Below are 20,692 nucleotides of genomic sequence, written 5' to 3' on the forward strand. Positions count from 1 at the left end.
AAAGTTGTATTGTTATAGTAAATACCAGATCTGTTGTAGGAATAAAATAAGTAGGCTTCTAGGATTTTCTGCTTGATTTTATACATTTTTTATATTCAATAGTTTTCTACAACTTATTGTTATTGTCATTATGATCAAGGTTTTAATTGATTTCTTTTATAAAACATGAAATTTATTATGACTGAATTAATGGACGAAAGCATTATCATCTTATAAGGCATGCATCTTAGGGCTTATTTGACTCATGAATGTGATTTCCACTCTGGTTGTTTAAATAACTGGGACAAAGGCTATGACATTTTTGGGTCATCTCTTAGTGTTTCTTTTTTTTTAAATTGACATTTTATTTATCTGGGGCCGGTTGTTCAACTTGTTGTTTGCACTGATGCTTGGCATGCAATTTTGCTAATGTATTGCTAAACTTAACGTAACGTTAATCCTGTTGTTAAAAAGAGATTAAATATACCAAATTAAGGTAGAATCAGTGAATAAAAAACAAAGTAAAAAAAACAAAACATGAACCCAACTAAACAACTAAGTTTCTTTCCAGTTCTGTTGAAATACATGTTTTGAACAAAATTTGCACAACCAGTACCTTTAAAAATAATGACATTTCTATAAAAGTTTGTCACTTTAGTTCAATAGGCTAGAATTGGCACTTCAAAAGAATGTCCTTTTCTAATTGACTGAAGCATCAAAGAATTGTTTAAATCTGAACTACTTTAACAGTTGAAAGCTAATTAACTTGACCTTATAAGGGTTGGACCATTATACTTGACATTAGGGTTTGACATTGGCTGTGATAAAGCTCAAAACCACTAATGACTATTTTATTTGGTATTTAGTTGTATATAAGAATTTGTACATTATATTTCCATGGATATTACTTTTGCTGTGCCCTCAATTTACTACTTAAACATTTGCCTAGTTTACATGTTAAGATTATGATTAGGTCAGTGCAAGGGAAACCACATATGGAAAGTCAATGATATTTGGTATTCAGTGGTGCATCTAATTTCCATTGTGATTTAATGGCCCAACAGTTCCCAATATCATGGATTTTGCAACTTTTGCCAATATATTCATAACAAATGGATACAGTTTCTGGCTGTCAGAAACTGTTGAAGTTTAAAATGAGTCCTTGAAATTTGGCCTTCTGCTTTCAGGTGATAAATGCCCAAGGCAATCAGCAGGAAAGGTTTTGCCTTCATGAAATTTGTTCATACTTTGGTGAATGAAAATTGATTGCTGGGATCTGTGAATTGTGCCAACAAGATAGTGCAATGACAATGATACAAATACCTTCAGTGTTTAACCAATTGAAACCAGATTTGTGTTGTTATCGATGCTAAAATTTGTTTCTTAAATGGTTGCTGTAGATTTGGTTTACAATGGAGATTTTATTATTAACCTGCATTCGTTGAACTTATTGTATAATGTTCTTTGTGTGGTTATATTAGAGTTCTGTGACTTAGATGCTATAATTGAAAAATATTATGACTCAAAATAGAACACTTTTATACAGATTTGCATGGGAATTTGTTGGTAATAGAAGCTTTAATTTTTTTTACCAATAATTTATAAATACCAGATGATTTATTTTCTGTATGATCTCTGTAATACATTTAATAACAAAACATTTATTATAAAAAAAAGAATAAAGATCTAATAAAGAGGGGGTCAGAGGGGTCCTGATCCCGAATTTAAAGAAATTGAAAGCCTGACAAACGAATTTCTTGATCCTGAAATGATCGATCCGAAATGATCAAATCCCAAGCTTAAAAACATGCGATCCCACATCCCAAGTTTCTGCCCCCTCAATATATAATTGCCATATACCCTTTGCATCCTCATTTGATAATTACTTTTTGATTGAAGATAATTACATTTCACACAGATAGTTGTATTGATTTCACTAATATGGTTTTTTTTTCACCTGCAATATTTAACTCTGTTTGAAATTCATTAAAATTTTGAAAAAGCTGTTACATTGTTAGTAACCAAAAGATTGGTTTTAATTTATTCTATTTTTAGCATGCATGCTGAATTTCAACCTTGAGTGTAATGGTGTCATATAAACCAGAAACAGATGCTGTTGTCGTGTGTTTTTATTGATCTTTTATTTTATCATTGCAGTCTCTTAGGATTCTCTAAGTCTCACGGAAGTTATACAGAGTTACAGTCAGTAAGGTAAGTCACAAAATTTGATAAAACATTTTAATGAGACAATAAGAATCACAGATAATCATTAATTTTGTTAGAAAGTATCCCATGTGGTAGAATTTATTTTGACAGTAGTTCATTATGCTTGTAATGAGAAAAAAAATAATTCTGGTCTTTGTTTTGTTTAATCAAAACATGTCTTTGTTATACTGCTAGATATTTAATTATTCTAAATAGATAATTTTTGATAAATTTGATGCAAAAGTTAAGACAGTCATGCTGTCCTTTCATACAAGTGCATAGAAATATGATTTGTATTTACTGAAGTATAACGAAATAATGCATGTTTGATGTTGTAGTGTTCAATGAAAAAAGATTTGCAAAACTTTAAAATAGTTATTGACACTAATTGTTTTCAGGACTATTTATTAACCAGCAAATTTGTCATTCTCTAAGAATTATAGAAAATTATTGGGTTTTGAATAGAAAGTTTTAAGATTTCAAACACTGCAATATACAAAATTTGAAACAGAGACAACAGAATAGATTTAATTTAGACCATACTTTAACATTTAGATCTTTAAATTGTAAAGAATCCATGAAAATTGCCATTAAATATTTTGGTTGCATATTTCATATTCAGCCCCCAGTTCTTAATTTGTCGTAATAAAACTGCACTTAAAATGTTATCTAATGATGTAATAAGTAAACATGAATTTAATTTTTTTCTGTATATTTGAGTATTTTGTTTTAATCTTTTCCTGACATTTCAAATAATAATAGTATGATGATTTATTACAATTACCCATGATTGATGATCAACTGATAGTCTGACTTCTCACAATTCTCAAGGGAAAATTGTAATTTAATGTGTTCTCCCTGCCACATGTGCAAACATTTCAACTAAATAAATATTTATTCTACTCAGAATACAATTTCCCTTTCTCAATAGTTAATTCAAAACTCTTTTTCTAAATGGTCTCTTCCATTTAATTCAAGAAATGATAAACCAATCTTTTTTTTTTAAAAGTAATACTTTTTTAAAAGAACATGAATAAATATTTTCAATGGCTTAAGTCTTCAGTGTTTTCTAAAATGCTGTTTGGTTAAAGTAGATTTTTTTTATTTTGTGGTCCTTCACTTTTAGAACTTAGGAATACAAAAAGATTTTTCTGAAAATTGCAAGAATATTGCCTCTATTTGAGAAAGAAGCCACTACTGGTCTGTACTCAATAACTGTATTACCCATCTAAATTTAAGTTTCTGTGTGAAACCTTATACAAACTATGTGAATACTTATAAATTCAGTATCAAGTGAACTTTTTAGTGATGTCATTATGTTATTAAGTGTGACCATTTAATCCAAGTGATCATCTGCTTGTCGGAATTGAACAAAAATAACCAATATTTAGTATTTATATGGAATGTCCTTCATGATTAACTGACCAATGTTTATTAATATAAGACCATTGTAATTACTGGTCATTACAGATTGACTGAGGAAATGATGGCTATAATTGAATGTCATCAATATATATATATTGAATTAACACTGATGGAAATTTTCTCTTGTCTGTGATTTAGAGCTAAGTGAACTGAAAGTACAATGTTTACTAGAAGTATTAGTCAATATGACTTTGGAACCTTGGGTTTTTCAGTTGAAATACAATTTGGAATGAAATTGGTATTTTGACTTAAATTGTAGTTTACGGAAATGAAACAGGAAATAAGGCCATCTTCTTGTGTCAAATTCAATCTTGTTCAGACACTTGCATGCAGCCAATTAAGTCACAAAACTTTTTTTTACAGTAAATATATTTTTAATTAAAATTTTGCAGGTACCTATATGTATAAACTTCAGCATAGTCCAGTTTGTATCTGATGTTAAAACAATTAAATAAGATACAAACTAGTAAAAAAAACCCCACATATATAATGTATATTTTGATGATGAAGTCAATCTTTGTATGATGTAAAGATCTCAGAGTGTTAGCAACCTGAATTCCACTTTTTAATCAGAATGAATTATATAAGATCTGTATTGGTATTAAACAAAATACACCTAAAAAAGCATTTACAACTTGAATTTGATGATGTTGTCGGATCATTGACAATCTGTGTTAGATTTATTCCTACTTTTGTTGACTCTGCAATTTAAAGCTTGACATTGCTTATAAACACCTATATATAAATGTTAAAGATTGCATGTTGACTTTTAGATTTCTTTTGATTTGTTTGTAGTGTATCATTGAAATACACCCAGCTTTTACTTCTAAACATAACATTTTAATGCAAATTTAAGTCTTAATGATAAAACATTTTGAAATTTTTAATTGTTAATTCTCAATCTTATGTTGAAGCCTGTCATTTGGCTTAGAAAATAACTGAAAAAACATTTACATTATTGCACAATTTGCAGTTTTAGATTCGTGCACAAATTTTAAGTTCTTTTTTTTTATATCAAATTTGATATAAATTTATCTTGTGTGGCTAAAGAATAGATGAAAAAAGGAATACATTTGATTGATTTTTTTGCTTTATTCAGGATGCTTAAGCAGATCCTTATAATTTGTTAAGAAATACTCTCCTTTCTGTTTTACCCTACTTTGATCAATGATCCTTCATATTGAATTATCTCATTTAAAATTTAAAAGAAAAAAATATTGATAAAGCAATTTATGTTCTAAGCTATAAAATCTGAAATGATTCATAATTAATTACACAATCTATAGGTGCATAACTCCTCCATGCTGAAGACTCTGTTGTCCATTGATCTTAAGAGGTATCGATCATTGTCATATAATGGATTGACACCTAAGGTAGTATGTTGTTTAACACTTGATAAAAATCACTCTTGTTTGGAAAAAAAATCTTTGTAAAGTGCTTGAAGGAAGGTTTTCTTGTTGAGTAAAGATAAATTATTACAACGGAGACAAAACATCTTGAGAAAATAATGACCGTTTTTGTATCGATTTTCGTGCAGCTAATGTGATTCTCTATTATGTGACTACAATTACTCAATTTAAAGGAAAATTTATAATACCCAGTGATTAGCTTTAACATCTTGAATAACTTGCCTTCCAGTTGTTTTTTAAAACTCAGAACAGGAAATAAATCTCTATGAAAAAGGAAATGACAACAGAAATGTTTTAAGCTTTTATATGGATGTATGATCATGAAGCACACAAAAATTTGTATAGACTTAAAACATGATAAAATGTGAGATATTTATTAAGGATTAATGTTTTTTATGAGTCCTTGTTGATAATGCTTAAGTTTTCCTAGATTTTAAATAATATTATCTTTTCCCTTGTGAAAAATTCTTAAGACAAATTTTATCTTTGAATGATAAGTGAAGGTATGTTTTCATAGAATGCAGATTTATTTTAACTAAGATGTGGAACATGTATAAGTAAGTGCCAATGAGACAACTCTCCATCTAAGCCACAATTTGTAAAAGTAAACCATTATAGATCCATTCTCAATTTTTTCATTATAGGTCAAAGTACGGTCTTCAACACAGAGCCTAATGGTTCACATCGATCAGTAGGCTAGTTTTACTTTATCAAAATTATGGTACATTGGCTTAACACACGATTTAAATGTGAAAAGAGTGTGTTTTCCCATTTTATATTCTTTTATTTGAAATGTAAAAATTTTAGTATTCAAAGAAAAATAATGAATCCACAGTACACAATTAGCTGGAGAATTCAACAGTAATGTTATACCTATTTAATTTTTGTATCTAACAAGTGTATAATATCTGTATTTATTTTAAATTCTCACATGGACCATTAACTTTTCTAGTTTTGCCCAACAAATAATTAACTTTAAGTTTTAAAGAAAGATGATGGAATATTTTATTATGTTATGTTTATTCTCATCTCCACATGAGCTTGAGTTATGATATATTATCAACCAACCAAGTTTTACAACAAGACTGTTTCCCTTCTATATCTTTTGATCATTGTTACTTATTCAAAATTTGTATAGTTCAGTGTGTTATCATATTGTCTCCAACTTGTCCATCATTCCATTGACAACTTAGTATCTTGGGTTGGTATTTTTCTATCAGTAAAAGAATCTTACATTATATTGCTTGTTAATTATGATATACATGAGTTTTATGTTATCAGCACTTATCTTTAGTAATTGATCATCAGTGTTGAAAATGGAGCATCTGCAGTGAAATAATAAATCTTGTAGTTGCAGAAGGATTCTTGTCTTAGAAATCTTTAGTGTCTCCAGGAAAAATGTTTTATTCTCTTGAGCATTGTGACATTATGTTCTGTGTTAAAGTTCTACTAATATATCATCTTTTGTCTTAAAAATTTCTCAAATACACTTATGCTTTTCTATTGTACCAAGGGATATGTATGAATTGTGTTGGTACTCTAATCTACTAGTATTGTCTACTTCTTACAAAACCACTTTCTTGATTTAATCTTGAGCAAGAAATGGTTCAGCTAATTTATTACTGAATTAGACATAGAAAGAGTTTGCATAACTTTATTAGGTCAGGTGAACTTAAGTAAGGTGAACATGGTAAGAGGTTTTGGAACCATGATAATAACATGATTTAGCAATTGGTTATCTTAGTACTGTTTTAAAGTGAAAACGTTATGTCACTTCTTCTAAATGATGGATGTTTTCAAAGTTGCATTGTGGATTTGTTTTGTTTTGTTTTTGTGTCTTATCTTTTTAGCCTGGCTATTTTCCTTTGCTTTAAAATTCTGGTTGTTGCTGCTGTTCTTAATTTTTGGATTTACTGGACATTGATCATAGTTGCTTTGGCTTCATTTGACCTTTTATTAAAGTTGTTTGGTTTCACTGCCTTATGTAGATTGTTGTTTAGTTAGTTTCACTTTAACATGGGTGTTATGTTTGATTTTTCTTATATCTTAGTCATGTTTTTTGGCTTTACTTGGTCAGAGATAATGTCTATCTCTTAATGTTTTAACTTTATGTAAAGTTAAAATTATCATTGCTTTGCTATATCAGCTTAATCTCTCTGTCATGTAGTGAATTATACATATTTAGTTTAACTTCAAAGACAAATTTGCATTACTACATTGTCTACATATGTTGATTAATTGCTCCAAACTTTAGATACTGGGTTGTTGGTATGTTAATCATGTTAATACAATATAGATATGTTTCCAGATAATTAAGGTCTTTCCTCTCCGTGAGGAAAGACCTTATTGTTTTTCGCATGTTTTTTTTTAAGGTCTTTCCTCTCCGTGAGGAAAGACCTTATTGTTTTTCGCATGTTTTTTTTTTTTTTTTTTTTTTTTTTTTTTTTTCATCCAGCATTTGTTTGACATGGCCTCCCCTCGTCTCTATTGGAGTTATCAAAACCAAATATGAACCATCGGTAGACCTCATTATGAAGTATTACCAGATGAGGCTGTGTCGGATTTCATCATCCCCTTTAGAAGTTATCTCCCTTTTATTGATTTTTTTCAACATGGCCCCCCCTCGCTGTTTTTAAAGATATCATGATCTTATTTGGACAATAGGTACATCTCATCATGATGTATTACCATATGAGGCTGCATAGAATTTCATCATCCCCTTTGAGAGTTATTCGCCCTTGAAACAATTTCTTTCCTTTGATCATTTCTCAAAAAATGTTAGAGATAGAATCGATTTGAAAACGGCGACATGTACAGGAACAGATGACAATGTTAATGAACATATACAATCATTTTGTTATTAACCCTTATAAGGAGTTATTCCCCTTGAAAAATTGTATACAATTTTAGAAAAAATCTATTTCAAGAACTGGAAGTCGTAGAGACTTGGGACCTTCACCAATAATCTTTAATTCATGTGACCTTCAATATGCACTCAAGGTCAAAGGTCACAGAGTGCAAAAAAAAATTACGCTGCAATTTCAAGCTTACATATTAGGAAAACGATAAGACTTTGCTGCCTACATACAGCGTATAAAATGTTCCTCTCGACGAACTCTACATTTTATATAATAAGCCCAAAAATGTCCGACCGTCTGTTCAAAAGTTACAACAGGATGATTATTAAAAGTATAGTATTTTGTGTATATCTTTTTAAAGGTAACAGATATCAACCTACTATAAACTGAAAAGATGATCAGTAATTCAAGACCTTCAATTTGAGGTCAATGTCAGGTCATGATGAAATTTCACCTTGACCTTCACATTATACTATGACCTTGACCTTGTGATATTTAAAAGGTCAAGTGGTCCTGAGTTGAATGGTGATAGTCCCATGTCTTTACGACTTCCGGTTCTCAAGTTTTGTATTGCATCATATATTTGATGATTAATTGTGACCTTAGTGAACTTTAAAATTGTCTTAATTCTTTTTCTATAATGTTGTCCTTTAACTGTAGATCATTTATTATTTAACAGATTTGAGATATCTATTGTCGTTTTAGAGATAATGCAGTTTTAAGTTTTGCGAGCGGAGGCATGTATTTCTGAATCATCAAGAGCTTACCACTTAAAATGTTTAAGAAATTGAAGAGGTTGACATAGTTATATGTTTGACCAAATACCAAAAACATTCCATGGAAAAAACACCAAAAATTCAATTTGAAATTTTCATGTTTTGCTTTGACTTTGTAAGTTTCATAATTTCTATTTATATAGTTGATATTGCATCATTATTTGCACTTTGTCAAATGGGGTCATCTGATATATCAAATTGAAGGTCTTAATAAACTCTACTTAAAAATTAAAATTTGAAACCCCCTTTTCATCCAAGGGAGACGGGTGGGGTCATTTAGTGCAAACATTCAAATTTCTCAGATGGTAAGGTTGTCGCATATCAAAAGAACATAAAGCGAACATTTCAAATTTCAAATTGACGTCTCCCAAAAATGAGTTGGATGGGGTCATTGAGTGCAAAAAATAAATGTTCTTTTAAGGTAGGGTTGTTGTATATCAAATGAAAGGTCATGATGTGTACATTTCAAATAGCAAATTCCTGACCTCCAAAAATTAGTAAGATAGGGTTATTGAGTGCAAAAATCAAACTTTCTAGAATATGGCGTTGTCGCATATCAAATGAAAGCTCATCTACTCTATGTTACATATATAATAATTCCGATCTCAAAAATGTAGGCGGATGAGGTCATTAAGTGATAAAAGTTTCAGAAGGTATGCTTGTCGTATATCAAACGAAAGGTCGTACAAAGTACATTATGAAAGCATCACTTTTACAGGAAAGACCTTTCAATTGTTTTACAAACAATTGAGATACTAGTTTTTTAAGGTCTTTCCTCTCCGTGAGGAAAGACCTTATTGTTTTTCTAATGTTTTTTTTTCTTTTTTTTCTTCCAGCATTTGTTTGGCTCGCCCTCCTACCGCTTCTATTGGAGTTATCAATACCAAAATTAAACCATCAATAGACCTCAACATGAACTTTTACCAGATGAACTTTTGTAGGATTTCACCTTCCCCTTAAGAAGTTATCTCCCTTTTGTTGATTTTTTTCAACATGGTCCCCCCAAAATGTGTTAAAAGATATCACGACTTTATTTGGACAAAAGGTAGATCTCATCATAATGTATTACCATATGAGGCTGCATAGGATTTCATCATCTACTTTGAGAGTTATATCCCCTTGAATCAATTTCTTTTATTTGCATTTTTTTCAAAAAGTATTAGAGATAGAATTTAATTGAAAATGACAGCATGTATTAGAACAGATGGCAATGTTTATAAACATAAACAATTTATTTGTTATTACCCCTTATAAGGAGTTATTTCCCTTTAGAAATTAAAAATATATTTTCAAAAATTTATATTCGAGAACCGGAAGTCATAGAGACTTGTAACCTTCACCAATAATCTTAAATTCATATGACCTTTAATATGCACCCAAGGTCAAAGGTCACCGAGTGCAAACAAAAATTACGCTGCAATTTCAAGCTTACATATTAGGAAAACGATAAGACTTTGCTGCATACATACAGCGTATGAAATGTTCTTCTCGACAAGCTCTACATTTTATACAATAAGCCCAAAAATGTCCGACCGTCTGTTCAAAAGTTACAACGGGATGATTCTTAAAAGTATAGTATTGTGTGAATATCTTTTTAAAGGTAACAGATATCAACCTACTATAAACTGCAAAGATGATCAGTAGTTCGAGACCTTCAATTTGAGGTCAATGTCAGGTCATGATGAAATTTCACCTTGACCTTCACAGTATACTATGACCTTGACCTTGTGATAGTTGAAAGGTTAAGTGGTCCTGAGTTGAATGGTGCTAGTCCCATGTTTCTACGACTTCCGGTTCTTAAGTTTAGTATTGCATCATATATTTGATGATAAATTGTGACCTTTATGAACTTTGAAATTGTCCCAATTCTTTTTCTAGAATGTTGTTGTTCAACTGTATATCGTTTATCATTTAACATATTTGAAATATCTATAGTCCTTTTAGAGATAATGCAGTTTGAAGTTTTGCGAGCGGAGGCATGTATTTCTGAATCATCAAGAGTTTACCACTTAAAATGTCTTAGAAATTGAAGAGGTTGACATAGTTATATGTTTGACCAAATACCAAAAACATTCCATGGAAAAAAACACCAAAAAATCAATTTGAAATTTTCAAGTTTTGCATTGACTTTGTAAGTTTCATAACTTCTATTTATATAGTTGATATTGCATCATTATTTGCACTTTGTCAAATGGGGTCATCTGATATATCAAATTGAAGGTCTCAATAAACTCTACTTAAAAATGAAAATTTTAAACCTCCTTTTCATCCAAGGGGGACGGGTGGGGTCATTTAGTGCAAACATTCAAATTTCTCAGATGGTAAGGTTGTTGCATATCAAATGAAAGAACATAAAGCGTACATTTCAAATTTCAAATTGACGTCTCCAAAAAATTGGTTGGATGGGGTCATTGAGTGCAAAAAATAAATTTTCTTTTAAGGTAGGGTTGTTGTATATCAAATGAAAGGTCATGATGTGTACATTTGATATATCAAATTCCCGACCTCCAAAAATTAGTTGGATAGGGTTATTAAGTGCAAAAATCAAACTTTTTAGAACATGGTGTTGTCGCATATCAAAAGAAAGCTCATCTACTCTGTTCCATGTATCATAATTCCGATCTCAAAAATGTAGGCGGATGAGGTCATTAAGTGTAAAAAGCGAAAAGTTTCAGAAGGTATGCTGTCTTATATCAAACGAAAGGTCGTACAAATTACAATACGAAAACATCACTTTTACAGGAAAGACCTTTCAATTGTTTTACAAACAATTGAGATACTAGTTTTTTTTTTTTTTTTTTTTTCATCCAGCATTTGTTTGACATGGCCTCCCCTCGTTTCTATTGGAGTTATCAAAACCAAATATGGACCATCGGTAGACCTCATTATGAAGTATTACCAGATGAGGCTGTGTAGGATTTCATCATCCCCTTTAGAAGTTATCTCCCTTTTATTGATTTTTTTCAACATGACCCCCCCTCGTTGTTTTTAAAGATATCATGATCTTATTTTTACAATAGGTACATCTCATCATGATGTATTACCATATGAGGCTGCATAGAATTTCATCATCCCCTTTGAGAGTTATTTCCCCTTGAAACAATTTCTTTCCTTTGCTCATTTCTCAAAAAATGTTAGAGATAGAATCGATTTGAAAACGGCAACATGTACAGGAACAGATGGCAATGTTAATGAACATATACAATCATTTTGTTATTAACCCGTATAAGGAGTTATTCCCCTTGAAAAATTGTATACAATTTTAGAAAAAATCTATTGCAAGAACTGGAAGTCGTAGAGACTTGGGACCTTCACCAATAATCTTTAATTCATGTGACCTTCAATATGCACCCAAGGTCAAAGGTCACAGAGTGCAAAAAAAAATTACGCTGCAATTTCAAGCTTACATATTAGGAAAACGATAAGACTTTGCTGCCTACATACAGCGTATAAAATGTTCCTCTCGACGAACTCTACAATTTATGTAATAAGCCCAAAAATGTCCGACCGTCTGTTCAAAAGTTACAACGGGATGATTATTAAAAGTATAGTATTTTGTGTATATCTTTTTAAAGGTAACAGATATCAACCTACTATAAACTTAAAAGATGATCAGTAGTGCAAGACCTTCAATTTGAGGTCAATGTCAGGTCATGATGAAATTTCACCTTGACCTTCACATTATACTATGACCTTGACCTTGTGATATTTAAAAGGTCAAGTGGTCCTGAGTTGAATGGTGATAGTCCGATGTCTTTACGACTTCCGGTTCTCAAGTTTTGTATTGCATCATATATTTGATGATTAATTGTGACCTTAGTGAACTTTAAAATTGTCTTAATTCTTTTTCTATAATGTTGTCCTTTAACTGTAGATCATTTATCATTTAACAGATTTGAGATATCTATTGTCGTTTTAGAGATAATGCAGTTTTAAGTTTTGCGAGCGGAGGCATGTATTTCTGAATCATCAAGAGCTTACCACTTAAAATGTTTAAGAAATTGAAGAGGTTGACATAGTTATATGTTTGACAAAATACCAAAAACATTCCATTTAAAAAAACACTAAAAAATTCAATTTGAAATTTTCATGTTTTGCATTGACTTTGTAAGTTTCATAATTTCTATTTATATAGTTGATATTGCATCATTATTTGCACTTTGTCAAATGGGGTCATCTGATATATCAAATTGAAGGTCTTAATAAACTCTACTTAAAAATGAAAATTTGAAACCCCCTTTTCATCCAAGGGAGACGGGTGGGGTCATTTAGTGCAAACCTTCAAATTTCTCAGATGGTAAGGTTGTCGCATATCAAATGAAAGAACATAAAGCGAACATTTCAAATTTCAAATTGACGTCTCCCAAAAATGAGTTGGATGGGGTCATTGAGTGCAAAAAATAAATGTTCTTTTAAGGTAGGGTTGTTGTATATCAAATGAAAGGTCATTATGTGTACATTTCAAATAGCAAATTCCTGACCTTCAAAAATTAGTAAGATAGGGTTATTGAGTGCAAAAATCAAACTTTCTAGAATATGGCGTTGTCGCATATCAAATGAAAGCTCATCTACTCTATGTTACATATATAATAATTCCGATATCAAAAATGTAGGCGGATGAGGTCATTAAGTGATAAAAGTAAAAAGTTTCAGAAGGTATGCTTGTCGTATATCAAACGAAAGGTCGTACAAAGTACATTATGAAAGCATCACTTTTACAGGAAAGACCTTTCAATTGTTTTACAAACAATTGAGATACTAGTATATCATTGTCATTATTTCAATGGATATGGAAACAAACAGTTATCCATCAAATGTGTAAGTGATTATTTAAAGTACCAGAACGGTGTAAATTTTGTATCATTTTAATTTACAAAAGAGAGAGTTATATATATAGTCACTGTGAGTGCACATGATAAAACATGATATAACAATCCCTTGAATGCTCATGGAAACCAATATATCTCTGCAATAGTTCTTTAATTGTGTAACTTACCCAAACGTTCCTGCAAAAGTCGCAGAATGTAAGCCAAAGGGCTTAATTGCTAATATGGCAGTGGCAACTTAAATTATTTGTAAAAAGTTCTATATTTTAGAAGGTTTAGGAATTGGATGCTTCATATCTTTAATACAGATCCCCCAGCTATTTTCTAAAGATTCTGTCTAACATGTGTCAGTTGTGCTTGGCCTCATTTCTATGGTTCAGCAACTGCTAACAAATTCACTTATGTATGTACCAGTATAAGTATAATTCTGTCAGATAGGGTCAACTGATCATGACCTTGTTTCAATAATAAGTTTTAGTTGTGAGGTCTGTTTGCAACAAATACTTTAAGCCATAGGCCAACATGTCTGTTGACAGGGGTTATGAGCTGACGTTGACCTCTTTTTCATATTATATCATTTATCAATTTCCATCTACAAAAAGGAATAGGCCAATTTTTATCAAGAGTATAGGCTAATTGTAAGGTGTGCATGTTTGTTTGACCTTGACATTCTTGGTTCATACTCAAGCAATCTGTAGAATTGAGAAAATGAGGTCTGATGTGTTCTTCAAACGTTACTTAAGCGATTGTGTCTTTAAATGTAATTTAATATTCTGCACTTTTCACATGTATATCATGTTTACCATAAAAAAAAATGTCAAATTTCCAAAGGCCCCCACCCCATTTCTAGATGTAATGTTTTACCTTTTAAAAGATATCATATTGCTGGATGATGTAGTACAACAAGGTCAACACTATAGAAAAAAAAACAAGTTTATTCCAGTATTTACTAATATTTACCATATGTTATAGACATGCACTCTGTCAAATATGTTAACAAATATGCACCTTGGCTTATCTAACAGTGCATCACATGTCATCTACCTCATTATGGAATTGATATGGAGGATGTAGAAGGGGGACCTTTAGTATTTGATTGATGAGTGTTTGTAATTGAAATGCAATCTCTATCATTAGCCTTGATTATGTCTTCATCCAAGTTGTTCCATTGTGTTCTTTTTGGTTGTTTTTAAGAAGCTATTTTCATCATATATATTAATCTGCATAATATGCATTTCCAATTTTTTTAACAAAAATAGATGTGAAATTTACTTAATTTAGGTTCAAGTCTATTTTAAGTTTAATATTACCACATGTATTTTGGCAAGTTTGACCAATGTGTTCGAAATTTTATTTAGTGAAAATGAAACTGCTCTGTGGGCCTCTATTTCCATACACCAATTACTCTCATAGATGGGGCATGAACCTTGTCTTAATGTATCATGTCATTCAACACAATTTAACCATTTGCAGATGTAAAAGGACAGCTGCAGAACAGTAGGGAGCTGAAATACATAGTTATATAGTGCTGCCTATCACAAAATTGGGAATAATGCACTTGAATCAAGGTGTCTGAGAAGGAAAGGGCCAAAGAGAAAATAAGTTGTGTTTAACAGTGTCATAGTTAAAGATTTGAAGATTGTGAAATAAAGGGGCATTACTTTGTTATTTATAAGTGTAACTGGGTTGATATTGAACCAATTCTGGTCAATCAGTGTTCAGGCTCTAATGAATTAATGTCACAGTCAACTGTTAAATTATTGAGTTTAAATATACCCTAATGATGCAATAAGCTTACATTTTGAGCTGAATACTATAAATATCAAGGCATTCTGACAGACAAAAAATTTGAAAACATAGCTAACACTGATTTCTAAATGTTAAACATTAGTTATCAGTGTTGTTCACTAGATACATGTATCAAAACTGATAACTTTAATGCATTACATGTAATTAACATCTGAACACTTTGGTAATAGGATACATTCCTCTTGTATATTTACTTCATAAGTGTCAAACCTCAAATGATGAAGTGGTATCTTTTGTAAAATACAAACGTAGTAAATGAAAAGACAATTTAGTAAAGGATTTTAACATGCTTTATATGAAGTGATTTTATTTCTCACCAAAATAATTCTGGGATTTACAGTAGTCTGAACTACTACATTGCTAAGAGACTATTGACAGAAAGCTTGCATTGTACTTGGTAGGATAATTCATATTCTCTCCATCATACCATATATTAGTTTGATTTGACAATTAATTGTATGGGAGTTATGTATGGTACATTGACCAACTAGTTACCTTACAACACTTCCTTTTTTACAGAAAGCGCTCATTCTTGGTAAGATTGTTGTTATACTTTTGTCAAACAGTTGATCATATCATATTTTCAATTTGGTTTGACTTGTCTTACTATACAGGATCGTATTACAGTGAAACCTTAAATGTTAACACTATTACTCTGACACCTTTCAACTATTGTACCACAATGACACCATGTTTGAACCCTGACTTGTAAATAATATTTCAGGATACTAATATACTGGAAGGAATTCCTTATTAAGATACCTTTCAACTTGTATCCTTTATTTTTTTGTTCATTCATTTGAAAAAATACCATTCTAAAAAATACAGAATCTGTTTGTGCAACTCTATACTGTATGTACAATCATATTCCTCATGTACATATCGGCAAGTAACAATTTGCAATGGCCTAGCAATCTAATAGGTTGATGAAAAGCTAATTAATTTGTTTTCATTTGATATCAGTTAGTTTTTGCAACAATCCCTAGTTTTACTTGTATGGCAAAATTTGTGAACAATAATACATTTTTACAGTAAAGCTTCATACTAGAAGTTTTTGGAACTACTTGTTGATTAAGAGTTGTTAGCTATTCTGTGTTTATTACCAATATAAATGAAGGACATGGATGGAAGTTTTTAAGAGATCAATTTGCTGATTTCCATAGCCTTTTCTAGTAAAACTATGAGAAGTAAACAGATAAAAGGTTACACTGTTGTAGATTTTCACAATAATGTGAATGATAGAAATCTAAATAATTATAATAAGTATTGATATAACTATGGGAATATCCGGAGATATTGTAAATAATGGTAACTGTCGAGGATTGCGGGAATGTTATGCGTTCGTATGTGTGCTGTCGCCACTGACGATGTGACGTCGCGTTATTATGTATATTGTATCTTATGATTCTATGCTTTTGACTGAATGTTGAACCACACGATTGTATTTATTGTTAGTCAAACCCTAAACGAACACAACGCGAAGTACAAACACACTCAAAACCCAACAATAACACTTACAATGTGAAACCATGGATAGAGATTGTGGATTTTGATCGAACAGCTAGTGGTCAACATATGTCTGTCAGTCTGTTATTTACTAACTCCATGTGACTGACTTCATTTCACGCTCCACTATAGTGGTTGTTTAACCAAAAAGGGTCATGAAGTTTTCAAGTATTTGTCTGTACCACCTAGACATTAATACAAGAAATTCTGGAAATATTTTGAATGTGTAATCAAGTATTTGTTACTTCAGTTTCATAATCTAGTAGTCAATATGTGATATGCATGCCAATGAGAAAACTCTCCACAAGAGACCAAATTACATTGAAATATATCTATAAGTCACTGTACAGCTTTCAACAATGACTAAAACTTGTACAGCTTTTAACAATGACTAAAACTTGTACAGCTTTCAACAATGACTAAAACTTGTACAGCTTTTAACAATGAGTGAAACTTGTACAGCTTTCAACAATGAGTAAAACTTTGTACAGCTTTCAACAATGAGTAAAACTTGCACATACCATATTTGGACATTATGTATGTCAGGTCAGCCATGTTTGATATGTAGATAATGCTCCTCAGTATGTTTTAATTACAACTTACACTTTTTGTCAGTTTGTCTATTGATTTCAGTGTTATTTTATATCTGAAAATATTATTTTAGTATTTAAAATAAGTCAGTGTATGTTCAGATATATATTTTAAATGAATTTCAATTAATTTTATCTGTATATGTAGCCTTAATGATTTCTGATGATATTAAAACTAAACTTTCTTATTTAACCACTTTGCTATGTAGGTTAGTAGGCTTCTGTCCTAAAATTGAATCAGTTTGCCACAATTTACATCAATAAAGATCTAGCAGCATGTTATGTGTGGTCTAATTGTGTTCTATCTGACAACTTTGACTTTATTATAAATTGTTACATACTTAATATTATATAACTAACTCTTGGGAATTTCATTAACTAATGTCAGATGTGCAGTCACTGAGTTAAGGCAGTTGTAGGTAGGTCACAGTTAATTTTTGATTGGAATTTATTCAAAAATAAGTATTATTAGACTATAAATTTTATATACAAGTATTTTATAAGCGTATGACTTTTTTTCAAGAAAACTATTTTTTTTTCAATATAGCTAATGAAATATTTATGGCATTAATTAATGATTGAATATGAAGCTGTTGGTATGCTGATAATCTAACTTATCCTGAACTGTCATTATGATAGGTTAAAGCCAATTTAAACATACTGGGCTACATCATGACAATGCTATTAATTTACAATTATGCTTAATATTTGGATACTGTTGAAAGGTTTCAATCAACAAAGATGTAACGTCTCCATTCTATTCTTCTTGCATTTTAGATCAAGATTTTAGATCAAGATTTTAGATCAAGATTTTAGATCAAGGTTTTAGATCAAGAATAATATGGTAGCAGGCAGAAATTTCATATAAATATTATTTTTTGACAATCTAATAGACAATAATGATAGTGTTTCTTTTTCAGATAGTAAAGTGATAAAATCATTGTAAATTAAAAGATGGCTGATCAGGAAGGGTCTGAGCCTATGGTGGAACAGGATAATGTAGATAAGAAGCCTAAAAAGAAGTCCAGATTTCTCAGGCTTAAACCTCGTAAAGTCAGGAAGAGAGTAAAAAAGGTAATATGTGAGAATCAATCCCCAGTCAAAATGCAGTTGAATGCCTGAAAATATTCAATTCTTTATTATATACTTTCTGTAACAATGGTATTTGATACCTAATCAACATTCTTTTTTTATGACAAATCACATTTCTGGAAAAAAGTCAGCACCATTGCCTGAAAATAGTCAGTACCTGAGTACTTGTTGTACCTAATACTGTGGATTCACTTATACTATTAGAATGACTTCTTATTAGTGGTGGTGTGATATTTTTTTCTTCTCATTTTCATGCATTCATTATATGATAGTGAGTCAGGGACAATAGATAATTAACTTTTTAGTGGGGAAATTGTCATTGAGATAATTTATGAAGCCTTAGAGACAGTTTTATTGTTTCTTAAGATCAGAATGCATAATAAGTGAACACTTCTGATGTTTCAGTTTTTTGCTTTTTAGAGACAATAGGGACCATTTTCTGCATTCAGTTAAACTTCTGATAGTATCTGTGACCAAATTAAAAAAAAAAAATATTACACATATCTGTCATTCTTTTCAAGAAATATCACAGAAAAATGTTTACCAGAAATGGCATCTTATCTGCCTGAAAAATCTTATGTATTTATTTTCTTTTAGATGTGCAGGTTTGTTAGCACATTAAACCGACATAAATAAATAAATATAGTGCTGTGCAGAGATTTGACACATGTCAAAGTCAATGAAGAAAGACAGGCTTGTCTCATGACAGGTCTTGAAGAAATTCGCTTATAATGACAAGTAATTTAATATCAGATCAAATCTATACCTTCATATTAGCAAGGAGATGTCTGATCCTACAGTATTAAAGGGATATCATTTGACAGAAATTAGCTCTCATTGAAGGGTAGAAAATCTTCGGAAGTTCTGCCGATACATTGTAAAACTGGCATAGCATTTATTCAACTAAACATTGAAATTCAATATTTTTTAATTACAATATCATGTTTTTGATTTTACCAGTTGAAATGCTCTAATGAACAATTTAAAATTATTTTGAAATCAAAATGATCCTGCTTTCTACACGAAACAATGGATTTTTACGCAGAAGCAGATATCAATAGAAACTTCTATATGAAAACATATTATATAAGATGTAAATACTTTTCTCAAGTTGTTATTTACGAATGAGTTACACTGAATGACCCAAGGTCATCAAACAATGGGTTCCAACTCTGACATAATAACATAAGTATACATGTAACTGTATTATGACATAAGAAATTTACAGGAAAGTGCATTATAAAATTCTAAAGTTGTCCATTCTTTCTGAAACTCTGCACACAAAAATAGAAAGATAAAAATTGAAGATGATATTTTTGATATCTAACAAACAGTAACCTTGTGTATATAGTCAGTCTACCCCTTTTAATTCCCAATTTCAAACCTTAGTTGCATCATGAAGTGTTCCTACAAGTATATTGAGAAGGCCTTGTTATTGTAACTTCATGTGGTGATAGATGAACCGTGTACTTTATTGTAAACTTCTGCAATGGTTGACCTTCATTTTGTCACCTTTTATAGATATAAGAAAACTTAGTATGGGTGCCAATAAGACAACTCTCCATCCAGGTTAAAATTTACTACTACAGTCAAAATAAGAAAAAAAAAAGACTACTACAGTCAAAATAAGAGAAGTCTTGGTTATAGTTGGAAAATATAACAAGCTAAGAAGATTGTTAAAAGACGTATGTTTAAGATGCACAAACAAACACTTAATTAGGGCAAAAGAAAAAAGACAAAAACAAACAGCTATTCTTAAAACAAACACAGACAAACAAGGATTGAATAAAAAGTACCTTTTATAGATATAAGAAAACTTAGTATGGGTGCCAATAAGACAACTCTCCATCCAGGTTAAAATTTACTACTACAGTCAAAATAAGAAAAAAAAAAAGACTACTACAGTCAAAATAAGAGAAGTCTTGGTTATAGTTGGAAAATATAACAAGCTAAGAAGATTGTTAAAAGACGTATGTTTAAGATGCACAAACAAACACTTAATTAGGGCAAAAGAAAAAAGACAAAAACAAACAGCTATTCTTAAAACAAACACAGACAAACAAGGATTGAATAAAAAGTAATCCTAGATGCAAGATGGAAGGGTGAGCATATCCTGCTACTCTAGCTTAAATAAATGTATGATTGGGTGACTTGTAACTTGTCACCATGTTAACAGGGATAATTATATTTGTAAAACAAGAAAGAAATGTTTATTAT

The 20,692-nt window shown here is 30.6% G+C and overlaps 1 protein-coding gene across 2 annotated transcripts in view; it reads left to right on the forward strand.

The window, feature by feature from the left end:
• Window positions 1-20,692, forward strand: part of LOC134688313 (excitatory amino acid transporter-like) — a 70,222-nt gene that overhangs the window by 32,720 nt on the left and 16,810 nt on the right. Inside the window, exons 4-5 of one of the 2 annotated variants that reach the window (XM_063548894.1) lie at window positions 2,137-2,190; window positions 18,304-18,457. In XM_063548894.1, coding sequence (XP_063404964.1) covers window positions 18,338-18,457 — 120 coding nt within the window. In that variant the 5' untranslated portion in view covers window positions 2,137-2,190; window positions 18,304-18,337. Of the gene's footprint in view, window positions 1-2,136; window positions 2,191-17,726; window positions 17,803-18,303; window positions 18,458-20,692 lie in introns of those variants that run through there. The other variant, XM_063548895.1, reaches the window with a different exon arrangement.

Source organism: Mytilus trossulus, chromosome 10 (assembly GCF_036588685.1).
Source record: "Mytilus trossulus isolate FHL-02 chromosome 10, PNRI_Mtr1.1.1.hap1, whole genome shotgun sequence".
NCBI classification, from domain to species: domain Eukaryota; kingdom Metazoa; phylum Mollusca; class Bivalvia; order Mytilida; family Mytilidae; genus Mytilus; species Mytilus trossulus.